General features: G+C 44.3%; 1 protein-coding gene across 1 annotated transcript in view; it reads left to right on the top strand.

Moving 5' to 3' along the window:
• The window catches only part of UBE2H (ubiquitin conjugating enzyme E2 H), a 156,853-nt gene extending 135,136 nt beyond the window's left edge, over nt 1-21,717 (top strand). The window contains exons 4-7 of the mRNA XM_063926735.1: nt 6,167-6,206; nt 8,194-8,246; nt 15,721-15,849; nt 19,637-21,717. Coding sequence (XP_063782805.1) covers nt 6,167-6,206; nt 8,194-8,246; nt 15,721-15,849; nt 19,637-19,761 — 347 coding nt within the window. The 3' untranslated portion in view covers nt 19,762-21,717. The remainder of the gene's footprint in view (nt 1-6,166; nt 6,207-8,193; nt 8,247-15,720; nt 15,850-19,636) is intronic.
• Nucleotides 21,718-25,271: the final 3,554 nt, after the last annotated feature.

Raw genomic sequence — 25,271 nt, 5'->3', positions numbered from 1 at the left:
TCTATCAGAGCATTCCCTGTGTGTGTGCTGTGTGTCGGTACGTGTGTGTCGACATGTATGAGGACGATGTTGGTGAGGAGGCGGAGCAAATTGCCTGTAATGGTGATGTCACTCTCTAGGGAGTCGACACCGGAATGGATGGCTTATTTAGGGAATTACGTGATAATGTCAACACGCTGCAAGGTCGGTTGACGACATGAGACGGCCGACAAACAAATTAGTACCGGTCCAGACGTCTCAAAAACACCGTCAGGGGTTTTTAAAACGCCCGTTTACTTTAGTCGGTCGACACAGACACAGACAGGGACACTGAATCCAGTGTCGACGGTGAATAAACAAACGTATTCCTTATTAGGGCCACACGTTAAAGGCAATGAAGGAGGTGTTACATATTTCTGATACTACAAGTACCACAAAAGAGGGTATTATGTGGGATGTGAAAAAACTACAGTAGTTTTTCCTGAATCAGATAAATTAAATAAAGTGTGTGATGATGCGTGGGTTCCCCCCGATAGAAAATTATGGGCGGTATACCCTTTCCCGCCAGAAGTTAGGGCGCGTTGGGAAACACCCCTTAGGGTGGATAAGGCGCTCACACGCTTATCAAAACAAGTGGCGGTACCGTCTATAGATAGGGCCGTCCTCAAGGACCAGCTGACAGGAGGCTGGAAAATATCATAAAAAGTATATACACACATACTGGTGTTATACTGCGACCAGCGATCGCCTCAGCCTGGATGTGCAGAGCTGGGGTGGCTTGGTCGGATTCCCTGACTAAAAATATTGATACCCTTGACAGGGACAGTATTTTATTGACTATAGAGCATTTAAAGGATGCATTTCTATATATGCGAGATGCACAGAGGGATATTTGCACTCTGGCATCAAGAGTAAATGCGATGTCCATATCTGCCAGAAGATGTTATGGACACGACAGTGGTCAGGTGATGCAGATTCCAAACGGCAAAAAGGTGTATTGCCGTATAAAGGAAGAGGAGTTTTTTGGGGTTGGTCCATCGGACCTGGTGGCCACGGCAACTGCTGGAAAATCCACCGTTTTTACCCTAAGTCACATCTCTGCAGAAAAAGACACCGTCTTTTCAGCCTCAGTCCTTTCGTCCCTATAAGATCATATCTGCCCAGGGATAGAGGAAAGGGAAGAAGACTGCAGCAGGCAGCCCATTCCCAGGAACAGAAGCGTTCCACCGCTTCTGACAAGTTCTCAGCATGGCGCTGAGACCGTACAGGACCCCTGGATCCTACAAGTAGTATCCCAGGGGTACAGATTGGAATGTAGAGACGTTTCCTCTTCGCAGGCTCCTGAAGTCTGCTTTACCAAGGTCTCCCTCCGACAAGGAGGCAGTATGGGAAAAAATTCACAAGCTGTATTCCCAGCAGGTGATAATCAAATTACCCCTCCTACAACAAGGAAAGGGGTATTATTCCACACTATATTGTGGTACTGAAGCCAGAAGGCTAGGTGAGACCTATTCTAAATCTAAAAAAATTTGAACACTTGCAAAGGTTCAAATCAAGATGGAGTCACTCAGAGCAGTGATAACGAACCAGGAAGAAGGGGACTATATAGTGTCCCGGGACATCAGGGATGCTTACCTCTATGTCCCAAATTTGCCCTTCTCACTAAGGGTACCTCAGGTTCGTGGTGCAGAACTGTCACTATCCGTTTTAGACGCTGCCGTTTGGATTGTCCACGGCACCCCGGGTCTTTACCAAGGTAATGGCCGAAATGATGATTCTTCTTCGAAGAAAAGGCGTCTAAATTATCCCTTACTTGGACGATCTCCTGATAAGGGCATAGTCCAGGGAACAGTTGGAGGTCGGAGTAGCACTATCTCGGATACTGCTACAACAGCACGGGTGGATTCTAAATATTCCAGAATCGCAGCTGATCCCGACGACACGTCTGCTGTGCCTAGGGATGATTCTGGACACAGTCCAGAAAAAGGTGTTTCTCCCGGAAGAGAAAGCCAGGGAGTTATCCGAGCTAGTCAGGAACCTCCTAAAAACAGTGCATCATTGCACAAGGGTCCTGGTAAAAATGGTGGCTTCCTACGAAGCAATTCCATTCGGCAGATTTCATGCAAGAACTTTTCAGTGGGATCTGCTGGACAAATGGTCCTGATCGCATCTTCAGATGCATCAGCGGATAACCCTATATCCAAGGACAAGGGTGTCTCTCCTGTGGTGGTTATAGAGTGCTCATCTTCTAGAGGGCCGCAGATTTGGCATTCAGGATTGGATGCTGGTGACCACGGAGCCCAGCCCGAGAGGCTGGGGAGCAGTCACACAAGGAAAAAATTTCCAGGGAGTGTGATCAAGTCTGGAGACTTTTCTCCACATAAATATACTGGAGCTAAGGGTAAATTTATAATGCTCTAAGCTTAGCAAGACCTCTGCTTCAAGGTCAGCCGGTATTGATCCAGTGGGAAAAACATCACGGCAGTCGCCCACGTAAACAGACAGGGCGACACAAGAAGCAGGAGGGCAATGGCAAAAACTGCAAGGACTTTTCGCTGGGCGGAAAATCATGTGATAGCACTGTCAGCAGTGTTTCATCCCGGGAATGGAAACTGGGAAGCAGACTTCCTCAGCAGGCACGACCTCCACCCGGGAGAGTGGAAACTTCATCGGGAAGTTTTTTTCCACATGATTGTAAACCGTTGGGAAATACCAAAGGTGGACATGATGGCGTCCCGTCTGAACAAAAAAACGGGACAGGTATTGCGCCAGGCCAAGAGACCCTCAGGCAATAGCTGTGGACGTTCTGGTAACACCGTGGGTGTACCAGTCGGTGTATGTGTTCCCTCCTCTGCTTCTCATACCTAAGGTGCTGAGAATTATAAGACGTAGAGGAGTAAGAACTATACTCATGGCTCCGGATTGGCCAAGAAGGACTTGGTACCCGGAACTTCAAGAGATGCTTACAGAGGTTTTATGGCCTCTGCCGCTAAGAAGGGACTTGCTTCAGCAAGTACCATGTCTGTTCCAAGACTTACCGCAGCTGCGTTTGTCGGCATGGCGGTGGAACGCCGGATCCTAAGGGAAAAAGGTATTCCGGAAGAGGTCATTCCTACCCTGGTCAAAGCCAGAAAGGAGGTGACCGCACAACATTATCACCACATGTGGCGAAAATATGTTGCGTGGTGTGAGGCCAGGAAGGCCCCACAAAGAAATTTCAACTCGGTCGTTTCCTGCATTTCCTGCAAACAGGAGTGTCTATGGGCCTCAAATTGGGGTCCATTAAGGTTCAAATTTCGGCCCTGTCGATTTTCTTCCAGAAAGAATTGGCTTCAATTCCTGAAGTCCAGAAGTTTGTCAAGGGAGTATTGCATATACAACCCCCTTTTGTGCCTCCAGTGGCACTGTGGGATCTCAACGTAGTTCTGGGATTCCTCAAATCACATTGGTTTAAAACCAGTCAAATCTGTGGATTTGAAGCACCTCACATGAAAAGTGACCATGATCTTGGCCCTGGCCTGGACCAGGTGAGTGTCAAATTGGTGGTTTTTTCTCAAAAAAGCCCATATCTGTTTGTCCATTCGGACAGGGCAGAGCTGCGGACTCGTCCCCAGTTCTCTCCCTAAGGTGGTGTCAGTGTTTCACCTGAACCAGCTTATTGTGGTGCCTTGCACCTACTAGGGACTTGGAGGACTCCAAGTTGCTAGATGTTGTCAGGGCCCTGAAAATATGTTCCAGGACGGCTGGAGTCAGGAAAACTGACTTGCTGTTATCCTGTATGCACCCAACAAACTGGGTGCTTTTGCTTCTAAGCAGACTATTGCTAGTTGGATGTGTAATACAATTCAGCTTGCACATTCTGTGGCAGGCCTGCCACAGCCAAAATATGTAAATGCCCATTCCACAAGGAAGGTGGGCTCATCTTGGGCGGCTGCCCGAGGGGTCTCGGCTTTTACAACTTTGCCGAGCGGTTATTTAGTCAGGGGCAAACACGTTTGTAAAATCCTACAAATTTGATACCCTGACTAAGGAGGACCTGGAGTTCTCTCATTCGGTGCTGCAGAGTCATCCGCACTCTCCCGCCCGTTTGGGAGCTTTGGTATTATCCCCATGGTCCTTTCAGGAACCCCAGCATCCACTAGGACGATAGAGAAAATAAGAATTTACTTACCGATAATTCTATTTCTCGGAGTCCGTAGTGGATGCTGGGCGCCCATCCCAAGTGCGGATTATCTGCAATACTTGTACATAGTTACAAAAATCGGGTTCTTATTGTTGTGAGCCATCTTTTCAGAGGCTCCGCTGTTATCATACTGTTAACTGGGTTCAGATCACAGGTTGTACAGTGTGATTGGTGTGGCTGGTATGAGTCTTACCCGGGATTCAAAATCCTTCCTTATTATGTACGCTCGTCCGGGCACAGTATCTAACTGGCTTGGAGGAGGGTCATAGGGGGAGGAGCCAGTGCACACCACCTGATCCTAAAGCTTTACTTTTTGTGCCCTGTCTCCTGCGGAGCCGCTATTCCCCATGGTCCTTTCAGGAACCCCAGCATCCACTACGGACTCCGAGAAATAGAATTATCGGTAAGTAAATTCTTATTTTTCCCCCCCAACTTTCCATCTGCTCAGAAGTGGTGAAATGAAGTTTGTGGTAAGAGTACAGCAAATCCGTTTTTGTAGACAATTGAATAGGTACTCTTTGCGAGTCACTGTAAAATCGCAGGTTTTTACAGCAAAAATGGCTTTTCGGAGCTAATTGAATTCGGACCATAGTTGTGTAGTTTACGTACAGTTGCCTCTGACTGCCAGTTATAATGTATTAGGTTGTGTAACAAGGTCACCATTAAATTATCACTTTCTCTGAGTCTGTAGGCTTTTCTTTAACCCTCTACAGGAAAGGTGTGACCAGGGAAATACTGCATTCCCTAGTGAAACTAACCCTGTCTCACCACAGTTGTTTTTATGCTATGGAGTAATCATACGTATTTGATGGTATTCAGTAAAAATACTATTGTGGTTTTTATGTGGAATTGCCAGTGGAAAGAACATCCTAGTTTTGAAAGAATAAATGGTTTATTTAATGGAGTGTGATTTGTTAAAATCTGCTGTTCTCACCAAAACCTGTTTTTTGGATTTAAATTTTTTTCCAACACAACCCTGTATTTTTTTTGCCTTTACACATATTGCTGCTTTTAATACCATTTCAAATATCTGCGATCTGAACAAATTGAACATCATTAAATAAACTTCTTAATGCAACATTTCCCAGACACTGTCCTCAATGTATCCTAATAGGGAGACTTCAGTTGTTTACTTCCGTAGCTTCCGCTAATGGGCGTCCAACGGAGCGATTCACTTGTTGCTCAATTGAGAGTGAGTGCCTCGTAGGGGAAACCTCTCTTCTCAAAGCCTCCTGAGGTGGCAAGAAGAAATGTACGAAAAAGTCTGATTATAGCTGCACCTAAAACAATTGAATGCCTATCCCTCTAACAGTCCTGGTTATCCATGATTTAATTAGTACCTCAATTAGTTTGACTTTACCATCCGTGATTAATCATGAATATAATAAAAAAAAAATGGTTTGTTAGATTGCCTTGATGTTTCCCTTGAGTTTGGGAAACCCTGCCTCAATGTAAAGTTTATCTGAAGAAGGTAGTATGTTGCTCCTTGAATTTTTACAAAAAAGTTGATTACTGGTCCTCCTGATAGGTAGAATTTAATGCCTGTGGCAGACCTGAATTTGTTAGCCATTGCCGCTGATCTGCAAGTCATGGTCCCCTTTTACATATATCTGCTGTGAATGCATCTTGATCTGTGACTTACTGGAGCCTTTGAAAACTATGCATGAATTAAAAATTTCCGTAAGTGGTCTAATTTAGATGTCCTTGGATGTCCTTTCCAGATTATAGTGAACGACCACTTTAGTGTGGTGAACAAGTAGTCCCCATTTCCTAGTTAAATCCAGCTTTGCTCAGTAGTCTGCTTTAGTCACACTGAAGTCCAGTGAACACTTCAATCACTTTCTCAGTATCTTATATATTCTGAATTATAATTGCAGTCAAATAAGAACTTTATGAAAGCATTGATAAGATATCTATACTGTTTCAGAACTGCATTGATAACTGTAAACTTGATTTTTACTTTATTTTCTAAATGCATAATTATCTTTTTCTTCCCCCCCCCAGGATTTATGAACAAAATATTTCACCCCAATATTGATGAAGCGTAAGTTATTTTGTTTTTTTTAATGTAACTTTTCCACTTCTTCTATTGTAACTTGTAAGGGAGAAGGGGGCAATGGTTAGTAAATTGTGGTGGTTGAGGAGGGTGAGGTTGGTGCCTAGAGGCTACCTGATCCTGAAATTCGCTCTTGGTCCTTAGTAGAATATTTCTAATACAATGTAAAACAAAGAAATACTTTTTATTTCCTTTCTCAAAATTTGATGTAAAGAAAAACAAATCAATGTATTTTCTTGATACATCATAAATAACAGTTGTTTAAATTTAATCCATCGCAAATAAGAACACAAAACATACAGCAACTGAAAGAACTATCTCAAATAGTGGCCTGTTCTGTCTCTATGCTTGCCGGTTATACTCCTCTTCTATGGCATCTCTTGTCACTGTCCAGCAGTAGTCACCTACCCTGATATCTTTGTTCCATTATTGAAATGTCTTGGTGAAATCGCTCACTGTGCTACTCATTCCCTGCACCACATTTGTCAGGGGAGAAGTCCAGATGAGAGTCCAGAAAGTGGATTTTGAGTGACATGTTGCAGCCTGATTGATACCTTTTCTAGAAGGTGTCTTCACGATCGGAGTAACTTGGCATTTCTGGGTGGTAAATGTCACATTACCCCACACGTAACAAAAATTTGTCAGCAATGTTAATACATTTACGTAGCATCCTGACTTTTTTAATGTAAATTTATAACCGCAAAACTTATACAAATGAAAGGAAATCACTCATAACCTTCACTTGATGCAAGCTATACGATATTAGCTACGCCCTGGTATCAAAGGACAGTGTAGGGCACTCTAACCTAAGTCCTGATGAGAGGACATGTATAGAGATTGGTAGAGGGTACCACAGGAAGTGTAGTGAATCTTGCGTAATGAGTAGTCACTGAAGTATGGAAGCAGGAACACTACCTGTTGACTGCAGTGCACTGTTGCTTAAATGGTGATGGCACTGAGGGGCAGATGTATTCTCCTGGAGACAGCATAAGGAAGTTATAAACCAGTGATAAGTGCAAGGTGATAAACGCACCAGCCAATCAGCTCCTATATGTAAATTAACAGTTAGGAGCTGTCTGGCTGGTGCGTTTATCACCTTGCACTTATCACTGGTTTATCACTTCCTTATGCTGTCTCTAGGCTTAATACATCTGCCCCTGAGTTTCTAGTACGGTGGTAAACAGTCTCAATAAAAGTGTATTCGGCTCTGCGTCTGGAGTATCCAGTGTAGTCTGCAGATTAGCAGCGTGGGTGAGATCACTGGTTCTTTGCACGCATCACTGGGACACGCTGCAGGGGACAGAATTGGGAACTACCCCCATTAAGGGAGCATGCTCTTCAATATTGTGTATATACCTTATTGTTCCCAGCACAAGTAAAAGTACCTTTTCTTTTTTTTTTAAATTCTATTCCTCTTTGCGGCATGTTGCATATTTTTGTCCTTTGCAGACCTGCTTATACCCTCAATGAGGTCATACCGCTAATGCCATCACACAAGGTTGTGCTTTCACAGGGAAGTAGTCAAGATGTCGACATGTGAAATGCTGACATTGTGCACAGAGCAGCAACTGAGGGTTAGGTCGCGGGAAGGGAGGTTAGGATTAGGCACTAGGGTGGACAGACTCAATATCTCTGAGTCTGCCGGGAGTCCTCATCAGTTGATCGTTTGACCAGACTAGGTTAGTCACCATTAGACCACCAGGGACGTTTTGTTGAAGTTCTAATAATGTCCATGTGGTCAATTTATTTATTTTTTTCAGTTAGGAGCATGTCAACATACTGCATGTCAACAAAATATACAACACTCCTTTCAAACTAATGATCAGAACTTTTGCACCTTAAGTTTGTCAAGAGCATTTACAAATGGAAAATAAAAAATGCAGGTTTAGCATTTTTTAAATTCAGTTATTGATTTTATGCGGGATGCTTGATACATTGGTTACATTATTGTAAATCTTTGTGTGTCACTCTACAGGTCAGGTACAGTGTGTCTAGATGTCATCAATCAAACCTGGACAGCTCTGTATGGTTAGTTCTTCCGACTATACTCTGGATGTTTCCTTTCATTCAATGTTGTCATTGATATAACTGCTAGATTAACAAATATCAATTACTGTTCGTCTAACCGTAAGTGATATTTAGGTGACATTTTAATCTGTTTTAGACTTGGAGAAAAGGCTATTTTATTGTATAGCTTTTCCCCGTGCTGCAATTATATAGAAACATATAATTTGACGGCGAAGAAGAACCATGTGGCCCGTCCTGTCTGCCCTTTAGAGTTATTTTAGGGAATTGGGTTGGGGTATTAGATATTGGATGTTAGGGTTGGTTTATCGGCTTGGGTTAAGGGTTATGGTTAGGAAGAGGTTAGGTTATTAGGTTTAATTGCCACACAACTAAATGCATGTGCCCCATAGTTTGTTTTAAAATACATTTCTTTAACTTGTTTCCTCTCTGGTTAGCTCTGTAACTTTAATTTCCCCAAGAATTAACATTTTGTGGATTCTTTACAGACACTTGTGTTTTGCGTGCACGGTATGAATGTACTTTCAATGACCGCAATTACACTTATGCAGATTAGAAAGTGTGATTTCTTGCAGGGGACAGTTAGTGACGCACGAAATGCATGTTGGCATGGTTATCACTGATCAGTGAATCCTTGCACACGGGAGGCATTAGGAACACTAGATATACAACCCAACAACGCTGTTAATGCTAAATGACTTGTTGCAAGAGAATGGGGGTCAGCTTAATCAGCATGTCATTTCATTATACTGGTGAGGAGAAATATTTAGGACAGTTTAAACTATCAGTCTTCACAAAAATATATATATATTTTTTTATATTATATGGTCAATGCAATATTAATAACACCTTTAAGATTTGAGTACATGGTTGAGTACCATCCTCAAACTTGTGCTGTCCATGAATAGTTTATTTATAGAAGTATTAGGACCACCATATGTATGTGCAAGGACCATTCTCAATGAATTCATGCTTTTGCTAGCAATGAAACTGTAGGGTCTGGTCATCTCACAAACAGCCATACACTTACAAGATAAGTTTATGGTAAAGAAATGGTCTCGCACAGCACCTTTCTGGTTAATGCAGATTGTTCAAATTCCAATTTACTTGGCAAATAACTTTTTGAGCATAATGTGCTTGATCTATAGCAATACAGCGTTTAGGTACACACTTACCCAGCTGCACAGTGTAACACTTGGATACGATGTATGTTTAACCAACGTGACATTAGGTTGTTTGGTACTGATACAGTCATAAGAGAAAGGAGTACCACTTTTTTTTTTTTTTTTTTTTAAATAAATATCTGGTTGTAAACTTGCATTTACAATCGTTATCCCCAATAGTACGTTGCATAAACTGGTTAAAAACTTGGCATTAGACACATCTTTATGCTAATGTACTTAATACTCCTGTGCAGATGCCAATATCTATATTTTAATATATATCAGGAGAAAGGAAAAACTTTGAAGTTCCCATAATAAGAATATTAGATACGGATAACACTGTAGTTGATCAGTTGTGACATATAGTATTTACGACTGATGATACAGCAGTTTGTAAAACAAAGACTTTCTACATTTTGTTTGACTGGATTTTATTTTATTTTTCTCTATCGTCCTAGTGGATGCTGGGGTTCCTGAAAGGACCATGGGGAATAGCGGCTCCGCAGGAGACAGGGCACAAAAAGTAAAGCTTTACGATCAGGTGGTGTGTACTGGCTCCTCCCCCTATGACCCTCCTCCAAGCCTCAGTTAGATTTTTGTGCCCGGCCGAGAAGGGTGCAATCTAGGTGGCTCTCCTAAAGAGCTGCTTAGAAAAGTTTAGCTTAGGTTTTTTATTTTACAGTGAGTCCTGCTGGCAACAGGATCACTGCAACGAGGGACTTAGGGGAGAAGAAGTGAACTCACCTGCGTGCAGGATGGATTGGCTTCTTGGCTACTGGACATTAGCTCCAGAGGGACGATCACAGGTACAGCCTGGATGGTCACCGGAGCCTCGCCGCCGGCCCCCTTGCAGATGCTGAAACGAGAAGAGGTCCAGAATCGGCGGCAGAAGACTCCTCAGTCTTCTTAAGGTAGCGCACAGCACTGCAGCTGTGCGCCATTTTCCTCTCAGCACACTTCACACGGCAGTCACTGAGGGTGCAGGGCGCTGGGAGGGGGGCGCCCTGGGAGGCAAATGAAAACCTATTTTGGCTAAAAATACCTCACATATAGCCTCCGGGGGCTATATGGAGATATTTAACCCCTGCCAGAATCCACTAAAGAGCGGGAGACGAGCCCGCCGAAAAAGGGGCGGGGCCTATCTCCTCAGCACACAGCGCCATTTTCCTCACACAGCTCCGCTGGTCAGGAAGGCTCCCAGGCTCTCCCCTGCACTGCACTACAGAAACAGGGTAAAACAAGAGAGGGGGGGCAAAATTGTGGCAAAATTATATTATTAAAGCAGCTATACAGGGAGCACTTATTATAAGGCTATCCCTGTCATATATAGCGCTTTTTGGTGTGTGCTGGCAAACTCTCCCTCTGTCTCCCCAAAGGGCTAGTGGGGTCCTGTCTTCTTTAAGAGCATTCCCTGTGTGTCTGCTGTGGGTCGGTACGTGTGTGTCGACATGTATGAGGACGATATTGGTGTGGAGGCGGAGCAATTGCCAAATATGGGGATGTCACCCCCTAGGGGGTCGACACCAGAATGGATGCCTTTATTTATGGAATTACGGGATAGTGTCAACACGCTAAAGCAGTCGTTTGACGACATGAGACGGCCGGACAATCAATTAGCACCTGTCCAGGCGCCTCAAACACCGTCAGGGGCTGTAAAACGCCCTTTGCCTCAGTCGGTCGACACAGACCCAGACACAGGCACTGATTCCAGTGGCGACGGTGATGAATCAACCGTATTTTCCAGTAGGGCCACACGTTATATGATTTTGGCAATGAAGGAGGCGTTACATATTGCTGATACTACAGGTACCACAAAACAGGGTATTATGTGGGGTGTGAAAAAACTACCTATAGTTTTTCCTGAATCAGATGAATTAAATGAGGTGTGTGATGAAGCGTGGGTTGCCCCCGATAAAAAAATGCTAATTTCAAAGAAGTTATTGGCTTTATACCCTTTCCCGCCAGAGGTTAGGGCGCGCTGGGAAACACCTCCTAGGGTGGACAAGGCGCTCACACGCTTATCAAAACAAGTGGCGTTACCCTCTCCTGAGACGGCCGCACTTAAAGATCCAGCAGATAGGAGGATGGAAAATATCCAAAAAAGTATATACACACATACAGGTGTTATACTACGACCAGCTATAGCGACAGCCTGGATGTGCAGTGCTGGGGTAGCTTGGTCAGAGTCCCTGATTGAAAATATTGATACCCTGGATAGGGACAATGTTTTACTGTCTTTAGAGCAAATAAAGGATGCATTTCTTTATATGCGTGATGCACAGAGGGATATTTGCACACTGGCATCACGGGTAAGTGCTATGTCCATTTCGGCCAGAAGAAGTTTATGGACGCGACAGTGGTCAGGTGATGCGGACTCAAAACGGCATATGGAAGTTTTGCCGTATAAAGGGGAGGAGTTATTTGGTGTCGGTCTATCGGATTTGGTGGCCACGGCTACAGCCGGGAAATCCACCTTTTTACCTCAAGTCACTCCCCAACAGAAAAAGACACCGACTTTTCAACCGCAGCCCTTTCGTTCCTTTAAAAACAAGAGAGCAAAGGGATATTCATATCTGCCACGAGGCAGAGGAAGGGGGAAGAGACTGCAACAGGCAGCTCCTTCCCAGGAACAGAAGCCCTCCCCCGCTTCTACAAAAGCCTCAGCATGACGCTTGGGCTTCTCAAGCGGACTCGGGGGCGGTGGGGGGTCGTCTCAAGATTTTCAGCGCGCAGTGGGCTCACTCGCAGGTAGATCCCTGGATCCTGCAGATAATATCTCAGGGGTACAGGTTGGAACTAGAGACGGATCCACCTCGCCGTTTCCTGAAGTCTGCTTTACCAACGTCCCCCTCCGACAGGGTGACGGTCTTGGAAGCCATTCACAAGCTGTACTCTCAGCAGGTGATAGTCAAGGTACCTCTTTTACAACAAGGAAAGGGGTATTACTCCACTCTATTTGTGGTACCGAAGCCGGATGGCTCGGTAAGACCTATTCTAAATCTGAAATCCTTGAACCTGTACATAAAGAAGTTCAAGTTCAAGATGGAGTCACTCAGAGCAGTGATAGCGAACCTGGAAGAAGGGGACTTTATGGTATCCTTGGACATCAAGGATGCGTATCTCCACGTTCCAATTTACCCCTCACACCAGGGGTACCTCAGGTTCGTCGTACAGAACTGTCACTATCAGTTTCAGACGCTGCCGTTTGGATTGTCCACGGCACCTCGGGTCTTTACCAAGGTAATGGCCGAGATGATGATTCTTCTTCGAAGAAAAGGCGTATTAATTATCCCATACTTGGACGATCTCCTAATAAGGGCAAGGTCCAGAGAACAGCTAGAGATGGGATTAGCACTGTCTCAAGAAGTGCTAAAACAGCACGGGTGGATTCTGAATATTCCAAAATCCCAGTTAATTCCGACAACACGTCTGCTGTTCCTAGGGATGATTCTGGACACGGTTCAGAAAAAGGTTTTTCTCCCGGAGGAAAAAGCCAAGGAGTTATCCGAACTTGTCAGGAACCTCCTAAAACCAGGAAAGGTGTCTGTACATCAATGCACAAGAGTCCTGGGAAAAATGGTGGCTTCTTACGAAGCAATTCCATTCGGCAGATTCCACGCAAGAATTTTCCAGAGGGATCTGTTGGACAAATGGTCAGGGTCGCATCTTCAGATGCACCAGCGGATAACCCTGTCTCCAAGGACAAGGGTATCTCTTCTGTGGTGGTTGCAGAGTGCTCATCTATTGGAGGGCCGCAGATTCGGCATACAGGATTGGATCCTGGTGACCACGGACGCCAGCCTGAGAGGCTGGGGAGCAGTCACACAAGGAAGAAACTTCCAGGGCGTGTGGTCGAGCCTGGAAACGTCTCTTCACATAAACATTCTGGAACTAAGAGCAATCTACAATGCTCTAAGCCAGGCAGAACCTCTGCTTCAAGGAAAACCGGTGTTGATCCAGTCGGACAACATCACGGCAGTCGCCCATGTGAACAGACAGGGCGGCACAAGAAGCAGGAGTGCAATGGCAGAAGCTGCAAGGATTCTTCGCTGGGCAGAGAATCATGTGATAGCACTGTCAGCAGTGTTCATCCCGGGAGTGGACAACTGGGAAGCAGACTTCCTCAGCAGACACGACCTTCACCCGGGAGAGTGGGGTCTTCATCCAGAAGTTTTCCACATGCTGGTAACCCGTTGGGAAAGACCAATGGTGGACATGATGGCGTCTCGCCTCAACAAAAAACTGGACAGGTATTGCGCCAGGTCAAGAGATCCGCAGGCAATAGCTGTGGACGCGCTGGTAACGCCTTGGGTGTACCAGTCGGTGTATGTGTTTCCTCCTCTGCCTCTCATACCAAAAGTATTGAGAATTATACGGCAAAGAGGCGTAAGAACGATACTAGTGGTTCCGGATTGGCCAAGAAGGACTTGGTACCCGGAACTTCAAGAGATGATCACGGAAGATCCGTGGCCTCTACCTCTGAGAAGGGACTTGCTTCAGCAGGGTCCCTGTCTGTTTCAAGACTTACCGCGGCTGCGTTTGACGGCATGGCGGTTGAACGCCGGATCCTAAAGGAAAAAGGCATGCCGGAAGAAGTCATTCCTACTTTGATTAAAGCAAGGAAGGAAGTAACCGCGCAACATTATCACCGCATTTGGCGAAAATATGTTGCGTGGTGCGAGGATCGGAGTGCTCCGACGGAGGAATTTCAACTGGGTCGATTCCTACATTTCCTGCAATCAGGATTGTCTATGGGTCTCAAATTGGGATCTATTAAGGTTCAAATTTCGGCCCTGTCGATTTTCTTCCAGAAAGAATTGGCTTCAGTTCCTGAAGTCCAGACTTTTGTTAAGGGAGTGCTGCATATACAGCCCCCTGTGGTGCCTCCAGTGGCACCGTGGGATCTCAATGTTGTTTTGGACTTTCTCAAATCTCATTGGTTTGAACCACTAAAAACTGTGGATTTGAAATATCTCACATGGAAAGTGACCATGCTACTAGCCCTGGCTTCGGCCAGGAGAGTGTCAGAACTGGCAGCTTTATCTTACAAAAGCCCATATCTGATTTTCCATTCGGACAGGGCAGAACTGCGGACTCGTCCGCATTTTCTCCCTAAGGTGGTGTCGGCATTTCATCTGAACCAGCCTATTGTAGTGCCTGCGGCTACAAGCGACTTGGAGGACTCCAAGTTGTTGGACGTTGTCAGAGCTTTAAAAATATACATTTCAAGGACAGCTGGAGTCAGGAAATCTGACTCACTGTTTATACTATATGCTCCCAACAAGTTGGGCGCTCCTGCGTCTAAGCAGACTATTGCTCGCTGGATTTGTAGTACGATTCAGCTTGCACATTCTGTGGCAGGCCTGCCACAGCCAAAATCGGTAAAAGCCCACTCCACAAGGAAGGTGGGTTCTTCTTGGGCGGCTGCCCGAGGGGTCTCGGCATTACAACTCTGCCGAGCGGCTACGTGGTCGGGGGAGAACACGTTTGTAAAATTCTACAAATTTGATACCCTGGCTAAGGAGGACCTGGAGTTCTCTCATTCGGTGCTGCAGAGTCATCCGCACTCTCCCGCCCGTTTGGGAGCTTTGGTATTATCCCCATGGTCCTTTCAGGAACCCCAGCATCCACTAGGACGATAGAGAAAATAAGAATTTACTTACCGATAATTCTATTTCTCGGAGTCCGTAGTGGATGCTGGGCGCCCATCCCAAGTGCGGATTATCTGCAATAATTGTACATAGTTATTGTTACCTAATTCGGGTTATTGTTGTAGGGAGCCATCTTTCAGAGGCTCCTCTGTTATCATACTGTTAACTGGGTTTAGATCACAGGTTGTACGGTGTGATTGGTGTGGCTGGTATGAGTCTTACCCGGGATTCATAAATCCTTCCTTATTGTGTACGCTCGTCCGGGCACAGTATCCTAACTGAGGCTTGGAGGAGGGTCATAGGGGGAGGAGCCAGTACACCACCTGATCGTAAAGCTTTACTTTTTGTGCCCTGTCTCCTGCGGAGCCGCTATTCCCCATGGTCCTTTCAGGAACCCCAGCATCCACTACGGACTCCGAGAAATAGAATTATCGGTAAGTAAATTCTTATTTTTTATTAATTTCACTTATGTTAATGACCTGAAGATGCAGTAATTTTAATTGAATGATATAAGTTTAAGTATTTTATTTACTAATTTATACATAAGTGCACTCGAAACTACTGACCAACTTTTTCTTTCTTTTACTTTAAAGTGAGAAAGTGACTAATATCTATGGTCTTATTTTTAGTGCAAAGCTAACATGCAAAACCATTTTATTACAGATCTTACCAATATATTTGAGTCTTTTCTGCCCCAGCTGCTGGCTTACCCAAACCCAATAGATCCCCTTAATGGAGATGCAGCAGCTATGTATCTACATCGACCAGAGGAGTACAAACAGAAAATTAAAGGTAAGTTTACATTGCTTAGCAGTAATTACTGGTAGTAAGTTTTCCCTGCTACATATATTGTGGGTAGCGTCACATATTGATCATGGAAGCTCTGGCATCTTGTGGGGCCAGGCTTTGGTTACACACAGTTAATTTAAGGGAAACCACACAGTTGAGAAAAGACGCCAATATATGGTAGTCAAATTTTCAACATTAAGTATTACTTATATGGAATGAAATACACGATGTAAGGGGATGCAGTTAAAATACCGTCTGTTGTGATCCTGGCATTTAGGAGGCTGACAGCCGGTGAAATGCCACCGGTCAGAATCCCGACAAATGTGGGCTATTACCACTCTGTTGGTGAGTCCACACCACCAATCAAGTGGGAATATAACCTGTGATGGGCGAAGTGAGCCACTGGGCCCGAAGCATGGCGAGCCTGCGAGGAGACACTCTGCCTCTCAGACGGGATTCTGACAGACTGTATGCCGCTGCCAGTAACCTGACAGCTGGCATACCGTCTGTTGGTTACACATACTGATTCCGATGTAAGTATGTATTGACTACAGTCTAGAGTTAAACTAGTTATTTGAATAAAAATACATTTCGGGTAAAGTAGCTTGCGTAATGTATCGAAGAACAATGTTTCATGACATTAGAAGGAAAGTATCTGGTCATGGGATATTTAGAGATTCATTGTATACTGAGTAAAATTAAAAAATAAATAAAATAAACAAAATTAAAACGCAAAAAATCTACAGCATGGATTTTCTTAGTTTAGTGCACCAAGAAGTTGACAGGTTAATTCACAGTTGAATAAATCAGAAGGAGGAGCCTAGAGGGCACTGAAAAATGTAGCGTTATTTATATATGGTGGTAATAGAACATGATAAACTGTGTGTGTGTGTAGACCTACTAACAGTTACCTGGCCCATCCTCAGCCCTCCAATACATATAGCCCACTATTTTATAAAAAAATGGTGAAGATCCAAGGAGTCGTTTAACCGTAGGGTATTAAGACTAAAAATATATTTGAATTCACATTGGATCTGTTCCCTCCACTTAAAGATAGAGGGACATAATCTAAAATTCTAGATCTTATTGTGGCCATACCATGTTTGAGACATTCCCACACGGGCAGGATAAGATATACACTACAAATTTTTATGTACATGTTAAGGGCCATCTGATGTAAAACTTCTTTCCTGAATATGCATGTCTCGCCACATCTCCTGGAATCAGATAGTTGCATGTTGTGCAGCCCAAGCACTTAAAGCAACCGTTCTTTCTGCTTAAGAAGTGTGTAGATGATTTGTTAAATCCCGATGTAACCGTTTTTACCAGAATATCTCTAATGTTTCTCAGTCTAGAGTAACTGGGCATAATGTGTGTTATTTAGGAGTGGAAGGTCATTATCCAATGATACCATTGGCCAAGGCTTCTTGCCCATCTTTTTGGTATACTTAATTTGGGAGTTGTATGATTCACCCACAGGATCTTTTTACTCCTTTGTGTTGAACCTTTCTCCATAAATCTATTCTATTGTTAGACTGCTTCAATTTTAGCAATAGACTGTACCCTATGCGGGTATCCCCTTGAAGCAAATATTGCCATCATGAGATTGAGCAGCCTCTGTTTCCATCAGGTCACTGGTAATCTGGCAAACCCTCAAAAAAATATGGTTGGCCCTTAATGGTGGGAACCAGATGGAAACGTTCATGTCGTAGTACACTGCTCAAAAAAATAAAGGGAACACTTAAACAACACAATGTAACTCCAAGTCAATCACACTACTGTGAAATCTAACTGTCCACTTAGGAAGCAACACTGACTGACAATCAATTTCACATGCTGTTGTGCAAATGGAATAGACAACAGATGGAAATTATAGGCAATTAGCAAGACACCCCCAATAAAGGAGGTGTTCTGCAGGTGGTGATCACAGACCACGTCTCAGCTCCTATGCTTTCTGGCTGATGTTTTTGTCACTTTTGAAAGCTGGAGTTGCTTTCACTCTAGTGGTAGCATGAGACGGAGTCTACAAAGTGGCTCAGGTAGTGCAGCTCATCCAGGATGGCACATCAATGCGAGCTGTGGCAAGAAGGTTTGCTGTGTCTGTCAGCGTAGTGTCCAGAGCATGGAGGCGCTACCAGGAGACAGGCCAGTACATCAGGAGACGTGGAGGAGGCCATAGGAGGGCAACAAACCAGCAGCAGGACTGCTACCTCTGCCTTTGTGCAAGTAGGAGCAGGAGGAGCACTGCCAGAGCCCTGCAAAATGACCTCCAGCAAGCCACAAATGTGCATGTGTCTACTCAAACGATCAGAAACAGGGTGGTATGAGGGCCCGACATCCACAGGTGGGGGTTGTGCTTACAGCCCAACACGGTGCAGGACGTTTGGCATTTGCCAGAGAACACCAAGATTGGCAAATTCACAGATGAAAGCAGGTTCTCACTGAGCACATGTGACAGACGTGACAGAGTCTGGAGACGCCAAGGAGAACGTTCTGCTGCCTGCAACATCCTCCAGCATGACCGGTTTGGCAGTGGGTCAGTAATGGTGTGGGGTGGCATTTTTTTGGGGGGCCGCACAGCCCTCCATGTGCTCGCCAGAGGTAGCCTGACTGCCATTAGGTACCGAGTTGAGATCCTCAGACTCCTTGTGAGACCATATGCTGGTGCAGTGGGCCCTGGGTTCCTCCTAATGCAAGACAATGCTAGACCTCATGTGGCTGGAGTGTGTCAGCAGTTCCTGCAAGACGAAGGCATTGATGCTATGGACTGGCCCGCCCGTTCCCCAGACCTGAATCCAATTGAGCACATATTGGACATCATGTCTCACTCCATCCACCAACGCCATGTTGCACCACAGACTGTCCAGGAGTTGGCGGATGCTTTAGTCCAGGTCTGGGAGGAGATCCCTCAGGAGACCATCCGCCACCTCATCAGGAGCATGCCCAGGCATTGTAGGGAGGTCATACAGGCACGTGGAGGCCACACACACTACTGACCCTCATTTTGACTTGTTTTAAGGACATTACATCAAAGCTGGATCAGCTTGTAGTGTGTTTTTCCACTTTAATTTTGAGTGTGACTCCAAATCCAGACCTCCATGGGTTAATAAATTTGATTTCCATTGATTTTTGTGATTTTGTTGTCAGCACATTCAACTATGTAAAGAACAAAGTATTTAATAAGAATATTTCATTCATTCAGATCTAGGATGTGTTATTTTAGTGTTCCCTTTATTTTTTTTGAGCAGTGTAGATTGTTGTGATCAGTGGGTTTTGTATTACGTGAAGTCTGAATCTTTTTATTGATCACTGAAATGGAAATGTCTAAAAAAATAAAATAAAAAAAATTATACTATTTATATTAATTTCTAAAGACCATTCTCCTCCATTTCTTTTTGTGTACCTCCCCCAAAAAACCAGCAGGTCATCTTGTATATCTCAATAATGTAGGCTGATTTTTGAGGACACAGTAGGGTCCTTTTCCACTGCCGCAAAACACTGATTATTGCCAGGTCTACCTGGGTCATGGCTCAATAGAAAAGGGTCCAGTCACCTGGGCATTCCAACCTGAATAGCTACCAGGGTCGGACATTGGTAAGGCTGCAGTGTAAACAGGTGTCCCAGGTCCCAATAAAAGTCTAAATTTGTCCTAATTTATTGTGGGAGGATTTTTATTTCCTAGTTTGCACTGTTTTCTCTGTAATCGTTCTATTTCTCTCTAAACTATAATAAAATTAGAAACCAATATTGAAATGTATTCTTCACTATTGTGTCCATGTTTGTTTTGTAGAATATATCCAAAAATATGCAACGGAAGAAGCGCTTAAAGAACAGGAGGAGCGCACAGGCGACAGCTCGTCTGAAAGCTCAATGTCTGACTTCTCCGAAGACGAAGCCCAGGACATGGAGTTGTAGTAGAAGCAATCTGCTTTTCGGAAGCGATAAACAAATACAGACTTCTTTCCTAACCATGAGAAGCAGACTATAATATTCATATTTAAACAAAGCAATTTTTTTTATTACTAAACAAGGTTTTTATGAATAATAGCATTGATATATCACCCTTTTAGGTCTTGATTTTCCTGATCATTTCTCAGCCCAATGTTCATAGCATATTTTCCCCTCCCCACATTCCATTTTGGTAGCTGTGTGCATGAGTTCAGCAGTCAACATTGTGCGCTACTTGAACTCTAAGGATAAAAAAAAAAACCCCACAAAGCAACAAATAATTCTGGCTGCTGTGATGATGTAGTTTTCAAGTAGTGTTGTCATTTTCAGTGCCCTGCCAAGTGGATCATGTCTTGGACTCTCTGTTGGAATATTACATTCTCCAAAGCCTAATGGTGAACACTGAGGCATATTGTACTAAAAACAACTTAAGATTACAAAGACAAACATTAAAGGAATGTGTGCTTTAGTGGGACACCAGTTGGTGTTACCCTCTTCTTTTTTTTTTTATGTTTTTAATACCTGCATATTTGTTTGGAAATCCACATTCTGATTGCCCAAAAGAGCAGGAGTTCATCCTACCCTGTCTCAGGTTTTAAGTATATATATATATATATATATATATATATATATATATATATATATATATATATATATATATTTATTAATAATTTGGCTGTTTTTTTCTTTCTTTTTAAACATGGATATATGCTCCTATTTTAATGCCAAGAGAGGAAATGGAATGTCTAAATTCCTAGTGTACTGGTGAGTACCATCTTGCAGGAATTTATTTGTTAGGATGGAGAAAGGGTTGGGTGGGCTGAATGTGTGCTGAAGTGTCCCATTGCCATTGTGTCCCCTTTACAGCAAATAAGGGTGGTGAATTGTATGACTTAATTTACTTTCAAATATAGAGATAACTACAGGTGTGAGTCTTGTTATTCAAGGTTCTGGAGCACTGGTCAGATGTGTGATCAGTGGCTACAGACAGTCCTGCCCAAAGAAATGTTCCATACACTTAGTCATGTTTATTAAAGGCCATTTCTTAGTATTAAAGAGCATGCTCGAATATCTGCCAATTTAAGTTCAATATAACAGGTAATGCTGACAGTCACAACTTTCCATAATATAGCAGAGATTTGAATTTGCATTCTACTATTTAGAGAAGTGATGACTTAAAGTCCCCTTATTTTTAGGATATACACCGGAATTATATAAGAGATTCTGTTTCTGTGTTTACCGGACCTCAGGACACGGCTTGACAACCACATTAATCAGTGCTAACTTTAAATGCAGTTCGGCCAAAAATGGGTTAAGCTATGAGGTCTGTCTGAAAAGACCATGAGCAAATGACCATATGTCATTCTAAAATTCTGATGTCTTTACTCTTAAGCTCAGATTTCAAGCACTTTTGTAGATGCGTTTTAGACTTGCCATTTCCTTGAATTCTGAAAGTGGTTCAAACTATCACGTTCTAGGTTGCCTTCCTTGCTTTAAGACAGTGGTTTTCATATCTAATCCTCAAGTGCCCCAAGCAAGTCATGGTTTCAGGATTTCTGTGTGGAAACAGGTGTGACTTCTGACCCTGAAAAATAGATGAAAGAAATCCAGAACAAGACCTGTTGTGGGTGCTTTAAGACAAAAGAACATTTTTGCGTGGTCATTTTAGAATGGCACCCAGCATTTAATGGGAGATGCTGTCTTTTGACATGGAAAGCACTTCTAGAGTGAATGCTACATTTTCCAAGATTGAGCACTACTTATGAAAGGTGATAGGGTGGGACCTGTAGACCACCTGTTTCACACCACATTTAAATTGGTTTTGCTGAGACTTTCTATTCAAATGCAAAATAACTCCCATGTGTTGTGTTAAAATAAGAATATATTCATGTTTAATAAAATGCTTTATTTGAAGCTGTAGAATAGTTACAGAAGAGGTCATTTTATTTCATTTGAAGTACAGTACTATATGCTGAATATCTCTTCCCTCTCGCGTTATACAGGCTGTGGGGGGAGGGGGGAGGCATATAAAAGACAAGTGACTAAAGTAGTTGGGGAGAAATAGTTGGTATACTTGTAGCTTTATGTATCTTACATCAAAAGCAATTGATATATATAGACTAACTTTAAATGTGTTTTGAAGTTTTAACAACATTCTCTTTCTCTTGTGTCATTAAGGATACTGGGAATCCATTTAGTACCATGGGTTTAGACTGGTCCACTAGGAGCCATGGGCACTTTAAGAAGATGATAGTGTGCACTGGCTCCTCCCTCTATGCCCCTCCTACCAAACTCAGTTTAGAAAATGTGCCCGGAGGAGCCGGTCAAGCTTATGGAAGCTCCTGAAGAGTTCTGCATTTATTTTTCTTTGTTTTTTTCAGGCAGGACTGGATAGCACCAGCCTGTCTGCTTTGTGGGACTTACGGGGGGTGGGGGAACGGGCCAACCTCTTGAAGGGTTAATGGTCCCGTTCCCCGCTGACAGGACACTAGCTCCTGAGGGAACTATTTACATTTCAGGCAGCACGCCGCCACCCCTAACAGAGCCAGAAGAAAGAAGAGTGGTGAGTACTAAGCCGGCGTCCCGGTTAGCGGGTCACCGGCTATTATGGCGGCATGAGGGTATGGTGACGCACGGCTTCTACATGGGACGGCTGGGTCTCCAGACTTAGTACACAGTGCAGATGCACAGCTTCTGAGTGGGCGAACTGAGTCTCTGTACACTATATGTGTACACAGTACCCAGACTGGCATTAGACTCAAAAGGGGGCTGACTGAATTCTAGGCACTAAATTACCTCAGCCAGTATAAAAATGAGTGGGAAGACCACATGCCATTGAAGGGGCGGGGCTTCACTATGAGAGGCTCCAGCAGCTCACCAGCGCAATTTTCCCTCTGCAGTGGACACAGACGCTGACTGACAGAGATGCGCAGCTCCTCCGGAGAGACTCCAGATTAGCTCAGTGGTGGGTGAGCGATTTATTAGTGTACTAAGTCCCCAATCTGGGTACTCAGCCTGTGACCCGGCTAAGCTTGGCATTAGCGGTAAGGGTGCTGTGTGCTGGCTCCATACTATCTCGGTGTCTCACTGGAAGGGCTCTTTGTGGGTTAATTGTGCATTTAACCTCTTCCTGTGTGTGTGCTGTCAGTATGTCAGATAAAGCGTGTGTTTCATGTAAGACACAGTGTTCCTCTTCTCCAGGGGGTTCACTACTGTTTACTCAGTGCAATATACTTTCCCAGGCTAGCGGGGCAGAGCCAGCTTGGCTGGACGCCATTAAGGGAATGATTTCCAATATTTCTACTAAATTGTCTCCTAATGAGAGAGGGAGAGAGAGAGAGACGCAATACTTAAGACAATCGATGACTGAGTTTATGAAAAGAGACACTCTACCTAAACCAGCGTCTCAGTCCCCTGCTATTTGTCCGCAAAAAAGTACTTTGGCCCATATCCTGTAGTCTGACTTTGATGATGAAGGGTCAGACGTGGAGGAGGGGGAGGTGGACTCAGAGGTGGGGAAGGCTACACAGAGAATAGAGGCTCTCAGAGGCTATCGGTGAAGTTCTGCATATCCCTGATAAGGTGACAGAGGAGACTGAGGAATCTTATTTTAATCTAAAAAAAGAAATCCTCAGCCACTTTTCCTGTGTCAAAGGAACTAAATACCCTGTTTGAAGAACCGTGGGTTAATCCTGATAGGAAATTTCAAATCCCTAAAAGGTTGCTATCATTTTTTTTTTCCTTTTCCTCCTAAGGATAGGAAAAAATGGGAAAATCCACCGATGGTGGATGCATCAGTATCCAGGCTGTCACGAAAAATTGTATTGCTGGTCCCGGGTGTAGCCTCCCTAAAAGACACAGCTGATCGTAGAATTGAGACTACACTCAAATCCTTGTATACAGCTGCTGGGGTGGCCCAGAGACCCACCATAGCATGTGGCTGAATTACGAAGGCCATCGCCAAATGGTCGGGTAACCTAATTGAGGGTTTAGATACCTTGCCTCAGGGGGAGATTATTTTACTCCTGCAAAATATACAGGACTCTGCGAACTTTATGGTGGAAGCCATAAAAGAAATAGGCTTGCTTAATGCACGCACCACTGCTATGGCAATGTCCGCATGCAGAGGCTTATGGCTACGCCAGTGGACAGCTGACGCGGACTCCAGGAAAGACGTGGAAGGCCTACCCTTCACAGGAGAGGACTTATTTGGAGATGAACTAAACAAAAGGACCTCCAAAGCTACTGCGGGTCAGTCCACATATCTTCCTTCTGCAGCTTCCCCCAGCCAGGAAGGCCTACTCAGGACCTAATCTACAGTCCTTTCGGACTACCAAGTTTAAGGCCAAAATCAGAGGTTCTTCTACAGCCACCAGAGTCGCTAGAGGTAAACCACACAAACCAGCAACTGCCGGTTTGTAGGAACAGAGCTCAAGCTCTGCTTCCTCAAAGCCTTCAGCATGACTGTGAACCGCAATGCCTGGAAGACAGGTGGCTGGGAGCCTGACTAAATTTTTTCAGTCACATCTGGACAGGTTCGTGCCAGGATCGGTGGGTCATAGATCTTATTTCCCGAGGCTACAGACTGGAGTTTCAGGAGCTCCCACCTCATAGATTCTTCAAATCCGGCTTACCAGTTTCGCACGAGGCAAATATAACCTTACAGGACGCCATTCAAAAACTGGTACAGACGCTGGTCATATTTCCAGTTCCACCTCATCTGCCAACTTGTTTGTAGTACCGAAACCGGACGGTTCGGAAAGACCGATTTTGAACCTCAAGTCGTTGAACCCGTACTTATGAGTGTTCAAATTCAAGATGGAGTCTCTGAGAGCGATGATACTCAGGTCTGGAGGACGGGGAATTCTTAGTGTCTTTGGATATCAAGTATGCATACCTTCACATACTGATCTGGACGCCTCATCAGGCTTATCTACGGTTTGCACTGCAGGACTGTCACTACCAGTTCCAGGCCCTGCCATTTGGTCTCTCCACGGCACCGAGAGTGTTCACCAAAGTGATGGCAGAGATGAGGTTTCTACTCCGCAAACAGGGAGTGAACATAATTCTGTACATGGACGATCTTCTGATAAAGGCACCGTCCAGGGAGCGGTTGTTGGCCAGCATTGGCTGCTCAACCACACTACTCCTGGATCACAGGTGGATTCTGAACTTAACAAAATCTCACCTGGAACTGACGCAGAGGCTTCCGTTTCTGGGAATGTTACTGGACACAGTCTCAGAGAGAGTTCCTTCCCTTTGAGAAGGCTATGGTAATCCAGTCGATGGTTCAGGCTCTCCTGAAGCCAACCCGGCTCTTGGTGCATCTGTGCATTCGCCTTCTGGGGAAAATGGTGGCCTCTTATGAGGCGCTTCAGTACGGAAGGTTTCATGCGAGGCCCTGCCAGCTAGATATGTTGGACAAATGGTCTGGATCTCATCTTCACATGCACCAGAGGATCTGTCTCTCTGAAAGA

Source organism: Pseudophryne corroboree, chromosome 6 (genome assembly GCF_028390025.1).
Source record: "Pseudophryne corroboree isolate aPseCor3 chromosome 6, aPseCor3.hap2, whole genome shotgun sequence".
NCBI classification, from domain to species: Eukaryota; Metazoa; Chordata; class Amphibia; order Anura; family Myobatrachidae; genus Pseudophryne; species Pseudophryne corroboree.
This window is presented reverse-complemented; position numbering and strand designations above follow the sequence as displayed.